General features: G+C 37.6%; 1 protein-coding gene across 1 annotated transcript in view; it reads left to right on the forward strand.

The window, feature by feature from the left end:
* Positions 1-16291, forward strand: part of SEMA3C (semaphorin 3C) — a 122717-nt gene that overhangs the window by 69385 nt on the left and 37041 nt on the right. The window contains exons 4-8 of the mRNA XM_040596334.1: positions 491-553; positions 5477-5596; positions 9326-9416; positions 13287-13406; positions 15299-15441. Of these exons, the coding sequence (XP_040452268.1) occupies positions 491-553; positions 5477-5596; positions 9326-9416; positions 13287-13406; positions 15299-15441 (537 nt within the window). The remainder of the gene's footprint in view (positions 1-490; positions 554-5476; positions 5597-9325; positions 9417-13286; positions 13407-15298; positions 15442-16291) is intronic.

Genomic DNA, 16291 nt, shown 5'->3' on the forward strand with positions numbered 1-16291 from the left:
GGTGTGTGTCAGAAAACTGCCTGAAAGAAATCAGCCTGAAAACTTAAGATTTTAAGCAGGTTTTCACATAAAATATCCAAACCTGTGCTGCTAAAACTAAAAAACTGTTACAAGAGCCGTTCTTGCAGTATTTCAGTCTTCTGGTTTCTAGTTTGAATAGTTTTTAGAAAATCAGTGAAAGTAAAAAAGTAAAGAAATACAGTAATTTAGGCAATAACAATGAAAAATCTCTCTTATTTAGAAGAAGGAAGTCTAAATAAATTATCTTATCTTAAAAGTATGTAATAAACTTACTTTATATCAGCCAAAGACCTGGGCCTTTATTTTGTTTACTGCATGCTAAGACAGAGGGTTGGTTTTCTTTTTTTTCTTACAATCAAGGTGTAAAAGATATCAAAATATTAACTTGTTCGTGTAAGTTAGTCAGTGAAATGTTTTGCTTAAATTACGTGATAAGTATGTTACTTAAAAGATACTTCTTTCCTTGCAGATTTTCTGGCCAGCATCAGCAAACAAGGTTGAAGAGTGCAAAATGGCTGGCAAAGATCCTACAGTAAGTTATAATCCACATGCACATGCACACGCATACGCAGAATACATACTTAGCCATAAATTAAGAGCACCTTAAGTGCCGCCAAAACATGAAAGAAGTGTTTGTTTTGCTTTTGAAATGCTCCACAGGCTAAATGATAAAGTGAAATTATATATAAAAAAAAAAAACAGCGTACGTAAACAGAATGTACCTTCAGACTTTGCCAGATGAAGAAAGATGTGAATTGTCCAGTGCCTTGCCTTTTTTTCTTCTTAATAGTCAAACTATGTAATAGTACTTTTCCAGGTATGTCCTGGGGATGATGCTGAACCGCCTGCTGGGCTGTTGTGCTGGGTGGACAAGTGCTCTGGCTGGCTGCTCACCCCAGGAACAGACCTCACTGCCCGCAGCCTGAAGACTGCTGTCTCAGAAACACCACAAACACCTCTTTCCATTAATTCCACAAAACAGTGCCCAAATGAGTATCTGGAAACTAGCATGCTTTCCTAGAAAGAGGTAAAGGTGATCTCTGGAATTATGGGAAACACAGTCCACAGAGAGGTTAGGTTGAGTCATTTTGCACCACCGCTGAATTATTCTCCCATCTAAATGCAGACACCTTCCAAAGGACCTAAATCAGATCGTAATTTTCCTATACACTCTTTATAGATAATAGGTAGAAAGGAGGTATTTTGAAAGACCCAGTGAGTGGTACAGTACAGCAGATCCTGTCTTTGGCAGAGTTGTCCATTACTATGGTTATCTTCCTAAAGTAGTTTGAACTTGCAGTCGGTGTGTGCCTAGATTTTATTAACAGAGGACAGCTAAGTTGTAAAACAAAAAGCAGAATCTCACATTTCAGTTCTGTTCAGTTACTTTTTGACTTTTTACCAGTTCAGCAGCACCTGAAGATCTTTATCCTGGTTTTCTTTTTGGATCCTTAGATATAGCTGTTTTCCAACGGATATTTTAGTATTGGACTTCAGAATCTAATCTAAGCTAGAAAATTGCAGTTTTCCACTACTAAATTTACAACAAAAAAAAGAAATTTTGATTATATTTTTATCCTAGAAAAAAAATGTGGAAATTGGAAGCCTTCACATTAGATAGAATCCTTTTTGGAACATACTCCTCAGCATATATCTAAGATCATAAATAATGAGTTGATTGAAGGATGTAAGCATGTGTATGTAAATATAGCTTCTAATTTCAGAAACAATAGAATTAATGCAAAAAACCACTGAATTTAGTGTAAAAACTGCTATTTATTTCAAAGACCTCTATATCATGCCTAATATTTCTGTTTATTTTAGCTACATACTTTGTATTGCGAACTAAGATGCAATGTCATCTGCATGTAACTGCAGTGTTTCAATAATTCACCTGAGTCCATTTTGTAAGAAAAATATGTGTGGGCTTTATTTTGAAAATCTATTGCAAATGCTGATGAATGTAAGGAAATCAGAAGGCTGGCCTACTGGAGTGTTGCTATAATACTGCTTTTTCAAAACTATGGAGCCTAATTCACTATATTGGTGTAGAGTAACAAAATGATTTTTTATGAATAACTGTATTATGGTTGGTGTGGCTGTTTATCTGCTTTCTTTTCTGATGTCTATGGTAGTGAAAAACAAGTGGTTTTCCTGTTGAATATCCTATTTTTCTATACATCTTTACATTGTTCTGGTTATGACAGTGTTCAGCAAATCCTACATCTCATGGCCTGTTAAGTTGCACTAAATGTGAAAATAAAACATAAAACTTTGTTAATGGTGATTAATGTTGACCCTAGATACTATGTCAACTGCATCATGAACTTGTGATAGACTGGTTTTCTTTACATTGAAATACAAAAGTTCATTAGTCTTAGTCATGCCTCCAACATACGATGACACTATTCTAGGGCAAAAATAGGAAAACCCTAAATGATACCCTAAGAAGAAAGTAGCATGCAAACTATGTGATCCATGAGAAAAAAAAACCTCTACGACACTACTAAATACTGGACTCTGGAGAACTTTTAATCTTGGATATTTAGTGGTGAGACTTTCCTAGCTTTTAATCATATTGAAGTACCCACATGTTGCTGCATTAGTGGACAAGATTTCTGGATAGAACCTCTGTTTTTACAACAGTTTAATTGTGGGTACAGCTAGTACATGTACGTGTGGTTACAGGTTAAGAGTGCCCATGTGCATCAACTGTAACTGATTTTTTTTAAACTCAGCTGTGCACTGCAGAAGAATAATGAAGTTCCAAAAATAGAATTTTATATTAAGTTTCCTAGTATTTGTCCTCAAGAGTTTAAAAGATGAAAAAAAAAAAAAGGCACTGAAGAGCAGCTGCTGCTCTCACTAAAATCAATGATGTGTCTTATTGAATGCTCACTGAAATAATGAGAAAAAGAGAACCCAATGCTAAATCACCGTTTGCAACTTAAAATTTATAGTTCTATTTTAATAACATTCTTTTGAGTTTCATTCCTGATAATAATGGGAGAAGCAGAGGATGAATTCAGAATTAAGAATTTCAGCTTGGGAATGGGGGGGAGAAGGAAGGAAGGGAGCAGGGCGGATGGGAAGTGAATGCATGATAACATTTGGCCTGTTGCAGAATAGTGATTATCACAAAGTAGAAGAGGGATAGATAGATTTGGAGCAGTCAGTAAAGGACTTTATGCAATTATCAAATCCTTTTCTGAGGAGATTTGGGAATTCATTTGCCCTACAATTAGGCAAATGTTGGTGTCTGAATTTGTAATCTTTGGCTGCCTTTTTTTTTACTGAAAAGCAATTGTCACCTCTACATAGTATGTTCACCAGACTAACTTGAATGCTTACATTAGTATGACGTATTTCTCTCCATTTACTGTGATGAGACCCTAGGGCATAAATGTCCGACTCAGATGTCTACAGTAAGGCAGTTTCCCAGGCACTGCTACTGAGTGAGTTTTGGTATCATCTCCAAGATGCTCCAAGAGAAGCATCAGTAGTATGTAATATCTACAGCGTAGCCTTTAAGAAACACCCACCCTAAAGACAACTATCTCATGTCATCTCAGACCAGACTGATTTAAAAGCACAAAGTACTCCAATATCAAGGAAAAGGAAATAAACTGAAGTATAGATGCTCTTGAATGGCTGTCCTACAGAACATATTCTGAAATAACAATTTCTTGCTTTGTTGTGTTGTGGATTGTGCAGTACCCAGGTTAATCACATAGCAAATTGCAAATGGAGTTCAGCGGTTCAGCACTAGAGGGATGGGCAAAAGCTCAGAGATCATAAAGTGGTCTTCCTGCCGGACATCATTAAAATATGAGAATGTTGGTATTAAACCAATTTGAGTTACTTGTCTGTAAATCATCAGTGAAGAGATATGAAGACACAGTGTGTCAGATGGTTACCCAGAAGGCTGTCCTTAAAGAAAAGAGCCATTCATCTAACCACCCACCACTGTGTGCTTGCCATAGATGCTTCAGAGAGTGCATGGCAGGGTACTGAAGCAGAGTAGCAAGTGCCACATACTAGTGCTGTTCATGTAGACATTGTTTCCTGGTCCTGATCCTTGAAGACTTTCATTCTGGGATGTCTTAACATGTAATCCTTTATTTAGGAGTTTACAGAAAACTTTTCTGCAAACAGCAAGAAAAGAAAGCATCAGTTTACACTCTGGCATATATAAGCTAGAGGAATACCTTCGGCTGTCCTTCCCTATCCACAGCTGTAATATGGATTAGCAGTGCTGGTGAGGAAGACACGATTTTGATAGCAGGACAGTACTAAAGCCATCCTTGAGCCAAACTGAGATAGCTGGATATGAGAAAATGCAAATATTGGAACAGACCTCAGCTTTAGAGAAACAATATATTTTGACTGCGTTAAAGGATTTTTCTGTTCTAGCCAGAGTTAACACTTAACTGAGGACATGCAGTGTTCCCTGTAGAGAAACTGCTATGAACTCAACTACCTACAGTTATGCACCAGTATTCAGATGCTGTAGTACAGTACCAGCTCCTGCTGAACGAAAAATGTGAATGCCTTTAAATATAAATAAACTGTGCAGTCTGTGCAACAAGGATTATTAAATATACTGATTTTCATGAAGATGACTGGTGACACAGTTTCCAATCCTGTTCTCACAGAACACATGCAATTCTCACTGTCTTTGGTCAAGGTTTGGTTGATTGAATATGAAGGCAGTTCTTGGATCTCAGTAAGAAAAAACATTCAGAAAAAAACAATGTTTTCAACCTGAAGTGCATTAACAGCCGATCATAGTCAAGAAAGGAAAAAGCAAGAGAAGAAAGGGGTATGCTGGAAGGAGAAAACTGTAAATCTGATGGTGTGAAACTGTATGGCCCTTAACGTTCTGGTTTAGTTTTCATGCTGATTTAAAGATGTCACTATTGATCTTCAATATGAAGCAACAAATGACTGTGAACTTCCTTTGTGTTGTTCAGAGTTCTAAAGTTTTGGAAATAAATTGTTTATACAAACAATGGGATCTGAGATTTGGGCTTGCTTTGCTTTTTAATTATCTCCAGCTATGATGAAAAAATCAGGCGGGAAAAGCGACTGTTTTGGAGGTATCCTTAAGGAAACTTTGTAAGATTACTTCTTGTTTTCATGCAGAGGACCTGCTTCTTTCCTTGCAAGGTACAGAGAAGTCTGTGGATGAAAATTAGATTGCTGTGTGGAAATGGGAAAGTTAGATGCACTCCTCTAAAACTCCTCTGTAGTGCCCTATCAGTGCCCAGTCTCCAGGCTAGGCAAAACGGCGTGAAAAGAAAACCTAAGTCTACAGCTGTTCACATCCAGAGACTACCAAACTCAGTAGCTGCTTTCATACTATTAGAATTACAAGCAATGTCTGTTCTCTAGAGTACCCAACATCTAATAACATTTGCCAATGAAAAATTATTTTTTTCTGTATTCCCTGCAGCATGGCTGTGGAAATTTTGTGCGTGTGATACAGTCATATAATCGCACACACCTGTATGTCTGCGGCAGTGGCGCCTTCAGCCCTGTCTGTGTGTATGTGAACAGAGGGCGCAGGTCCGAGGTAAGTCTCTTTTCATTTTATCCACTCATTTTGTGGTTTATCTTACTAGTATTACACAAAAAACTCAAAAGTTTGAAAATGTAAAAATCAATGATACAGATAGGTTCCTTCACCCACGTTAAATAGAAAAAGAACAAATATCCATAGTTTTCTGACATGTTACTACCTAAGAAGAAAGGCCAAGATCAAAAGCCATGCCTCAGATATGATGCTTGTCCAAAATTCCAGTCATACCAAGTGCTTGGGCTACATTTGTTACTACTTTTTGTTTGATGTTGTCTGGTGGATTCATTCCTACAATTTGTTGGAAAAAATTCCAAGAAATACTTGAAAGGGAATAGCCAGTTAGATAAAAATTGAAATATGCAGTCCACTTTTTATAAATTGCATGTGTTACTGATTCCTGAGAGAAGCCCTTAAGTGAACTAACTATTTGGGTATGTGAAGGCTTGCTGGACTTCAGCTTAATACCCATCAGATGCAATCCCAGTACAGGTCACTTTTATCTACTTAACCAGTTTTGCCCCATTAGATTCTGCTGGGATGAATTCAGTAAGTTTTCTCATCACTGTGAGATCTTCCAGGGTGTAAATCTTACTTCCCCTAGACAGGTCTCCAGTTTTTCTATGTTCTGTTTCACTGGGTATTTCCAATATACAAAGTACCAGATGTTTCGTAACTGTATTGCCCAAGTTTCCTGATTTGAAAGTGAAATGTTTGTTTATGTGCAAATGTAATAGGCAATAAATTATGCAACCAGAAGGAGAAAGAAAAACACTTAACTGAGACCCAGCAGCACCTCAGTAGCTTTTGGGTCAGATTCATGTCTGCAGACACAGGGGTGTGCAGTATATTTTCCTGTGCAATGTGGAAGCAGATGTGTTGTGAAGGAAGATCAGAGCATGCTACCTGGAGTTTTACCATGTGAGGGCAGCTTTAAAAGCTGGGCTGGCTTCTAGGGAAGACACTGGGAAAATCATCACTGATTTCACTGGAAGTGGTGTGGAAATTTTGGCCAGGACCCAAGGCTACTGCAGAGGTTGCCAAGGAGGTGATAAATCACTGTTTTTCCAGGTAGGTTTGTATGGGATGATCTCAGTGACTTTTGGTAGATCCTGCCTGGCTCCAGCCTCCTTAACAGAGTATGTAGTCTGAATCACTGCACCTTTAGTCCTAATGAATTACCTAAAGGTGGAGGTTCACAGGCCTGGATTTAAAAGCACAAGCAAGCAGAACTAAGTAAATCCATCCTTCTGGTTAATGGAGTCCACATTAACTTGTTTTGATGTATTTTGAAGCAGAGGTCAGCTTTCCTCAGCATTATCCCATTTCTTGACAAATTATTTAAAACATGGAAATGATCTCATAAGTATCTAATTAATGCAATATTCCTTTATCAGCTTAAGTAGTAGTACTGTAGTCCAGAGAACTCTGAATCTTATTATTTTAGGCTTTTTGTAAATGAGACTTGGGGGGGGAGTAGGAGGGCAGGAAATGACATCTCCAGATGATGCAAGATGTTAAATTTCTTAAGTTAAAAATAAAGATACATGTCTTGGAAGAGCAGAACTGGCTTCACTTAGCCTGTCTGTATAGCTGCATGCATATAATCAATTGATTAAATAAACTGCTGTTTCAGACGTCTGGAGTCTGTCAGACACTGGACTGTAGGCATCGCATGCTCAAAGCCATTACTGTACAGGCCAACAATAGCAAAACAGTTTAAACCCAAGCATTTCCTTCTGAACTCATTGCATGTATCAGTGCATGACTAATTAGTAGAGCAGAATGAAGAACTATGTAGTGCTGGTGGAACTAGTGAGAACTCATCTTTTTCTCTGCTTTTATCATTTCACCTTTAATTTAGTACAGTTTTCCATGCACAGAAGGCTGGTTTTGCACGTGCAAAATGAGTATTTTAGAAAGCACATCTGTTTTTCTCTAGAAGCTACAAAGCCTGACAGTAAGAGTCATATCCAACAATCATAAGAACTGGGCTTGTTTTGCTCTTTTGTCTCCAGGGTTCCACATAATCTCACAAAAAAGGCGGTTTCATTGATGAAGCCGAATATTGCCCTTTCCCTGAAACAGAGGTTAAAAATTAATTAATTTTCTTGCTTGGCACACTTGATACTTCAGTCTTTGGTAATGACTCTCTTAGTCACCTAAATATATTCTAATGTCAAAGTAAATGCAAACAGAAGGAGACGTAATCACTATGTGAATTAATTATAGACTAAAAAGTAGTTTAATATATATGAAAATCAAGAGGCGGTTTAATAGTGCAATAATGGGCATTTTTGAATTGGTAAATAGTGGTATAATATACTAAATATGAATTAACGTCAGGCTGCATGCTAATCTAGAAATAAAACAACAAAAAAACCCAAGATTGCGTTAGAAACTTCATACTTATGTTTTAACATTGTTTAGAAAGCTTATTACTGAAACAATAGATAAGATCTCTGTGATTAGGCAAAACAGAAGAGGGGGGAAAGAGATAGGGGATAACAGATATGAAAATTTCCTGCTGCAGCTGAGCATTTCAGGTTGGTGGAGTCTCCAATTTGCTGTTGCCAAATGGCTGCTCAGTGATATGTGTGGCATCCCCATTCCACTGTGATTTATGTTAGTTGTTAAAGGGAGTATAAAGGGTTGCTGTCCTTAGTTGGATAACTAACGCGTTGGCATCTACATCGCAAAAGCTTTTCTTAGGAATTTTTGTCAGCTAGCTTTTTCTATTAAAACAGAAATGTTTTGAAGTTTGGGTGGGTTTTTTTCTGTGTCTGATTTGTTATAGGAAGCTAGGAACAAGCTGTTTGTTTGGTACACAGTGGTATGTGAGTTGATGTCTTATGGATCAATGTCTCTGCTATCACTGACTGCAGTTTTTAAGGAGTGGACTTGGGCCTGAGTCATTTCTTGCTCAGCATGCTGGGCTCCTCAGTGTTTCTGGGAACCAAGAAGTGCAGAGGTGCACCAAGATGGGTGAATTTTCTAAAAATATTCAAGATGTTTGTATTTCAAACCGTAGTCCAGGTTGCATCTGTTTTGCCAAATGTATTACCTATTCATAAATCATTAAATATAAACAAATCCTCATACCAAGATTCCTAAACAGCAAAAAAATTTCCAAGATATTTCAGGCTATGGCAAGAGATATTGATAAATCGTCAATTACTATGGAATTGGAGCTCTACACATAATCCAAGAGGTAGTAATGCAGAAAATAAGTATGATTTGGGGGATTTTTGGAGGTCTGGTCACTCACTAAAGAGCATATGATTTATACTATCACCAAATGACAGTTGTCATTAGAGATTTTTATTTAATATATATAACTCTAGTAGCTTTATGGTAATGTCCTATATGAGTGTATCACCTTGTATTCAGCAAATAAATAGTAAATAACTTCAAAACTACAGAACTAATCTCCACAGACGTTATTGCAGAGATCAATCAACCTCTGCAAAGCTTAACTGAACTAGAGGGAAAATTTGTTGCAATGTCTTGAATTTATAACAAGAGTCTTGAAAATAACTGGGTACCAATGAAAAAGTCGTCACAAAAGATGATGAAATTACGAATAGGAAAGCTGAACTGTTGGTAGTACAGTAAAAGTGTGCAGCAGTGCTGAGCATTGTTAATGCTGGAAATGGCCAACCGTAAAAATCACTTTATGTCTGATGGTTTCTGAAATGAGAAGTGACACAAAAATTTACGTTGCAGGAACAAATCTTCAAGATCGACTCCAAGTGTGAATCAGGAAAAGGACGCTGTTCTTTCAACCCTAATGTGAACACGGTGTCAGTTATGATCAGTAAGTAAAGATACTCCAAGTTGCTGAGGTCTAAACCGGTATGATCATGCGTAGTGTGTATTGACAGGATGCCTGAAACAAGCTGATTATAGAATTCAGCCTCCAAGGAGCAGTACCATTTGTCTGGCTGATGGGCACAAAGGTTGGGTCCATCCTTGTTTCAAGGTTTGCATGGATTTAAAGGTGGGTGTACAAACGAAATGCAGAAATAAGCTGCTGAAAGGAAGAGAGAGAGAAACAGAAAACAAAAGGTTGTCCCTTTTCCAGCTTACACATTTTTTCCCAGGATTAGTTTCAACTTTACATTACCCTGTCTAGCATTTTATGTTTGAACAGTTTCTGACCTTATTCATCCTAGACATTGTGTCTCATTTAATTATTTGTAAAATCTCAGAGTAGCCAGGGAAAAAAAGCCTGAAGACTTCAGTTACTTTGAATTTCATTTTTGTTGTCATCTCTGCTGTAGAGCCCACCAGCTATTGCAAGGCTCTTCATTCTTCAGCTGGCTTTATACCCAACCAGTTTTGCAATTTTCTTCCATCTCAAAGACCAGAAAGTGATACAACTGACAGACCTCAAATATTTTTGAAAATTGGTGGCAACTGTACTCAGTGACTGTGAGACATACCACATACAAAGAATGACTGCAGTGTCTGTTGCACACCTAACTGAAAACTCAAAGGGGGCGTACCCTTTGTGCAACCTAAGTCATCAGTAAAAGAAACTTTTCTTTTTTTTTGTTCCAGGAGACACTTTATATATACTTAGTGTAACCCAAAATTTCACGTACACATCATGTCCACAGACTTCTAGTGCCAAAGCTTTGATTTTTCAACATGTGCCTACTCCTTGGTATAATTTTGGCTATGAAGGGAACAGCAGCTGCACAGATTTTTCAGGCTTTCTTAGCAAATAAAACTTAGTGCACACAAGTACTGCATATTTCACCTATGGTTTACAAAGGAACAATGTGCGGTGTTTCTGCCATTCAGCTTTCACTGAAATCAATGAAAATTACATATTGTGCCTGATACTTCTTTTAAAGTTTGAGTCTCATGGAGCTTAAGTCAAGTGTCCTTTAGTCTGTCCTACAGGTCTCTTCAAAACATGAACTGCCTTTTTTTTTTTTTTTATTCCTCATTGTAAATATGTTTAGTACAAAGGACAAGTAGTTTCATTCACAGAGGTATGAACTGAAGCACCTTTAGAAGACAGGTAAATGCTACCTACGTACCTCTCTGAACCTTGGCTGCACTTACACCTTTATCTCATCAGTGATCTCTGGTCAGTGTTTACAGACACTCACTGTGAGAAGAAAATGTTTGTTCGAAGTCTGTGATGGATTAATCCAGTGCTACTCATTGCTGTTCTGGTATTATTAAGAGAATCAACTGTCATTAAAAAAATAAAGTTTCCTTTCCTTGTTCCTTCTAGCTTTTATGAAACACCATTAAAGTACATTGTTTCTGAATTACTGAATATACAGCTAACTGGGTTTTTTATAGGTCTATAGCAGCTTTGTTCATCTTAATAGACTTTACATTATCTTCCTTGATCTCTGAGTTCTGTAACTGAAGACACCTTCCCTAGGGTTTGACTTATCTTTCATGACATAATTCATCTACAAAGTTTAAATTATTCTGCAAAGGTCACATTCTTTTTCAAAAGAATCTGACAGATTGGGCTTTATACTTTCTCCCTGTTACTACAAAGTCCAGTCACTTCAAAAACATCAAGATAGAATGAATTCAGCCTCAATATCCATGCCAGAAAGAGGAAGATTTTGTAAGTCACAGCTTGAGTTATAATAAGGTACCTGAGCCCATGTATTGGACTCTCCTTTGAGCATTCTTCTGCAGGAGGAATTCCTTCCCCTCGCTTCAGAAGATGGGAAATACTGCCAGACCGGCTAACTCTTCCACAACAAAAGAACCATTTCTAAATGTAGATGCTATTCCTTGACAATTTGGGGCATCGCTAACCTAGAATACAGCAGGAAATCTGACTCACCCTTCAGAGGAAAGTGACACTATAAAACCAAATTTGAACTCATTACAATTTGCCATTGGACAGAGACTTTTGCATCAAAGCAATGAAAAAAGCGCTTTGAAGAAGTTTGGCAAAACTAATGTGCAGGAGGCATGTCTGTCTCCCCACCAAGGCTCTGAGATATAAAAGCAGACATACCTCATCAACTCAGTAATTCCCCCCAGTAACAGAGGTGTAGTGTGAACTAGTTGTGCTCTGCAGACCAAGTGCTGTGCAGAATTTAAGAATTTAACCAAAAGGAAGTGGAGCTGATGGATATCATCTGAGACATGATTAGCAAGCAGACACTAGGAATGCTTAGGGCATAACTAATAGCATTGATATGTAATAGGATTAAAATTACATGGTGTAGTGCTATTGTTGAAGTGCGTGTGTATGTGTATATGCATAGGACTGTACATAACGCTTAGTGAGAGCCATAAACCTGATCTCTTTCAGCCAATTTATTTTGTAATAAGGATAAAGCTGTGATGGATTGAGGCAATGAGGCAAATACACCAGATCAGTTATAAATCAGCACAGATCTAACATCATTCTGTCTATACATGCTCAGGAAGTAAACACTTCACAAACATCCAGAGAACACATTGTTTAAATCCCCTGTGTAAGAATCTTGTCATCACTGGGAGTGATGAGAGCAGAAGAGTGGCTGCTGGCTGCTCCGCAGGGGTTCAGTTCAGACTTTAGACAGCAGCAGAAAAACAAAATCTCCAGAGTTTTAATTCTCTCATGAGCCAATAGTCTTCCATATTGATGCTCGTGCACGCACACACACATGCACACACACGCACATGCACACACACACAGAGCATAAAAATAGCCTCAAGTGTTTCTGAACCTGTGACTCCTGCCAGCTTGACCACACTCTCTGGGTAGTCCAGGAATTCAGACAAAAACATCAATCAAAGGACCCAGCTGTACTGGAATGTATTCAGCCACCACTCCCACTCTGAGAGTTAAGAGTTTATTTTAGCTACTGTTTTCTACTCTGGGGTTTCATTGTCATTAGTCAGTGGAAATTGCTTGGTTATTCACAGAGTAGAAAATGATAGTATATGTAATTAGAATTATAATTATATATACATATATTTATGCACACATACAGACTCACACAAACACAGAGATACATGCTGACTGATGGACTGAAGTTCGTAATTCTGTTAATGTAAGAGTTGCGTGTCTAATTCTGTTCGAGCATAATGACCCTATACTTAGAATCAAGTACATAAAAGGGGACAATTGTTGCTCCGAATTACTCTGAGTAAAGTTCAATAATATGACTGTCTGGCCTCTGCAATACTGAAGTCAGCTTGAGGCTGCCTGGGGCAGCCCTGACAATACGGTTGGTAAAAATTGGCGCTGATCCATGACTGCAATAGATGTTGTGCCAGTTTACACCAGCGATAAATTCAGCCCAGTCTTTTTGTCTGCTCCTGAAACAATAAAAGCTTTTTGAAGTACGTACTTAAAAAAATGAATATGATTGTTTTTGATAACACTAGCCTGAATTCTTAGTAATCCTTAGCAGTGAAAGCTGAGCAACTAAACTTCATATCAAAGGAAGGTTCACCACAGACAGTTTTGCTGTTGCATTTGATTATGCAGTTCTCTAGAGTCTTTAAGAAAATTCTGATGATTCTAGATTGCATCTTTATAAATCAGAGGGAAACTCCATTCCCATGACCCAGTATTTATCTGTGTAGACTCCTGTGTGAATAAAGAGCTGACAAGTTTAAAATAAAAATAGATCAGTAAATATGGATTTCCCAAAAGCCATAACAATGCATTTGCTTTTTTCCCCTCTGTTTCAATTATTTGCAGATGAAGAGCTTTTTTCAGGAATGTATATTGATTTCATGGGGACAGATGCGGCCATTTTTCGGAGTCTGACCAGGAGGAATGCGGTACGGACAGACCAGCACAACTCCAAGTGGCTGAGTGGTGAGATGCCTTTGTTTTACCAGAGATTTTAATGGATTTCACAAAGATTCTGCTTTGTTTTGTTTAAAATCAAGAGCTTGGCTTTTAAAGAGCTTTTATCTGAATTTAATTTATGAAGCTGAACCATGAAGAAATGTGTGTAAATACATACTGTAGACAAGGGACAGTTGTAAAGGGTTCACTGCATGAGCCAACTTCTTAGGCCACCCCACCTGATGGCCTTTTTTGCATTAAGAGTGAACCAGACTGCTCAAGGGAAAATGTATGAAAACCTTTCAAATGGCAAGTGGTCAGGCAATATGACTTCTAGGAAAGTGCCTTCTCCACCTCTAATGCATTAGACATTGCTTTAAATTAGAGCGCTTGATTCTAAGATTTTATAATTAATTACCAACTGCAGTTAATTTAGGCTAATCCACCTCTGCACAGAAGACTCGCCACACTTGCATTCAAAAGGTGTGTAGAGGAGAGTGCCATTATCAGAGAAGTTAGTGACAATTATTGCCATTCATTTCAGCGGTAAGAAATTGGTTACTGAAACACAGTAGGAAAACTAATTTCTGAGTGCAAACACTTAACCTTTGGCTTTACTGAAATCAATGTGAAAAATCTCCCTAACTTTACTGATAAAAAGACTCCTTCCAATTAAACTTTTTAACATTAAAATGGTTGTCAACCCTCTGAGCAGAGATAGATGTCAGAGCTTATAAAGTAACTAACATAGCAGTTCCAGTTTGAAAAAACCTTCACATATGTAGAAGTACAGTTACTGGGGGTTTGTCTTGACTGGATTTAGGGTGACTTTTGTTATTCCTATGTGGCTGTGACTACAGTGAAATCATAGGATTGCAATCAGAATAAATTTAGTTATGTATGAATGGGAAACTATGTCCGCTTTCTAAACTTTTCTTCCGTTCGCTGTACATTCTTGCACTCTACCTGCACACCCTGAAACATACATCCCATAGTGAATCAGGGAAAAAGAGACATTAAAATACCTAATTTATGGAAAATCTACATATGCTCAGAACAGGTACTTGACAAGCACAATTTATTTCCATGTTCTTTTAGAGCCAGAGTCATAATACTTGTTATATGAATTGAGAATGGGCTCATGTGAATAGAAAAATGTGGCAGTCTAAAGTGAGTTTTCTGTCAGACATCCAACCTTAGTGTTGGATCGTTTCAAAATTTGTACTGGATTTCAACGGATGAAACAATCTTGCATGATCCTTGAAAAGATACAGCCTTCATGCAGGAAAACGGTCCACTTCTTTCAGGCAAAGGAAAAGGTCTTTTGAGGACAACTCAATTGTCCGTTATATGCTTGCTGTTAGGGATATAAATTATTTTGCTCTCTCACTACTGTTTCTTTGCAGTGTTTTACATGATTATATTTATCAGCCTCTGATATGACCTTAAATGCTGATCAAGCATTGGCATACCCTGCTTTCCTTTCCTGTGATCCATGAGTCCGCTCTTATTTGTGTACTTTATTTCTTTTCCTAATGAGTCTTTCCACTGCTTACTTTAATGTTTTGTCTCAACTAGTCTTTCCTCAAGTGCCCCTGATTCTTCCCTTTTCTTCCTCCAAGTCTTTGAATCTCTGTAGTACTCTAATACTGCTGCTTCTGCATTTAATCGTTTTTCTAAAAATTTGCTGTGGGATAAAATGCGAGGATGCAGAAACTTAAGGCTGCCAGCAAAAAGCAATTTTCCTGGTGGTATCTGATATATACAGACATGAGGCTAGAGCATATAGCTTAACCTGCCACAGCAGTACCTCTATATGCATTACATAGCATTTCCTTGAAGCAGATAGTGACTGTTGAATCATTAGTCGTTTATACTGATACATCTTTTGATTTCATCTTTTTGGTGTTTCATTTCAGAGCCTGTTTTTGTGGATGCTCATGTTATCCCAGATGGCACTGACCCCAACGATGCCAAAATCTACTTCTTCTTCAAAGAGAGACTCACAGACAACAGCGGCAGCACAAAGCAAATTCATTCAATGATTGCGAGAATATGCCCAGTAAGAGCTATTTTGTTTGCCAGGTTGCTGGGACAAGCACTCATGTGACATGTTAAGCTAAAAGACTAAATAATTGAAAAGCCTTTGATTTATATTTGAAATAAATTTTCTGTTCAGCTTCCACGTTCATGATTAAGAAGAGCTGTTACTAAACACACAGATAGGGTCTGAACATGGTATGTATAACTGGCTATACCTATAATGGTATGGAAATTAAGAGATTCAGGGATTTGTGTATTTCTCTGACTGAGTCAGAATAGTTATCGATGTTAAATTTCCAAACTTGCTGTCTTTTAAACAAATGAGGTGCATTATTTGCTTAGAAAGGCTGGATTAAAAGACAGTGAAGCCTTTCTCTCTCTCTCTCTCACACACACACACTCAAAATCTTTGAAACACATTGGAAGTATCAAAGCCAAGCTTTTAAATGGGTTGACTTAACTTTCAAACGTTGTTTTCATTCTTACAATATCTGTCCTTTCTGAGTTCTTGCATTAATGTATCTATGAGTCTAACTTTAAAAACATGCACAGGAAAATTAAATTCAGGAGTTATGGCTACTCGTGTGCAGTAATTCATTCATGATCACAGCGCTCCTCATTGTCTCTATTTCCTTTTTTGTATCTGTAATCAACTGTAGATGAAAAATGATTGAAGCAGCTATTCATATCTCTGGTGAAATGAATTTTTTTCGTGAGAGAAAATTATAAATGCACAATTACTGCTAGCCTTTTCATTCCTACTTTTGGAAAGGTTCAGGAAGATAATTCTGAGCATTCGTGTATTCCCTGTCTTTAACCTGGGTCTTCTTCAGAATTTGGTGCTTTGTGATGTTGTTGTGCATGGGTGT

Source organism: Falco naumanni, chromosome 5 (assembly GCF_017639655.2).
Source record: "Falco naumanni isolate bFalNau1 chromosome 5, bFalNau1.pat, whole genome shotgun sequence".
In the NCBI taxonomy this organism is placed as follows: Eukaryota; Metazoa; Chordata; class Aves; order Falconiformes; family Falconidae; genus Falco; species Falco naumanni.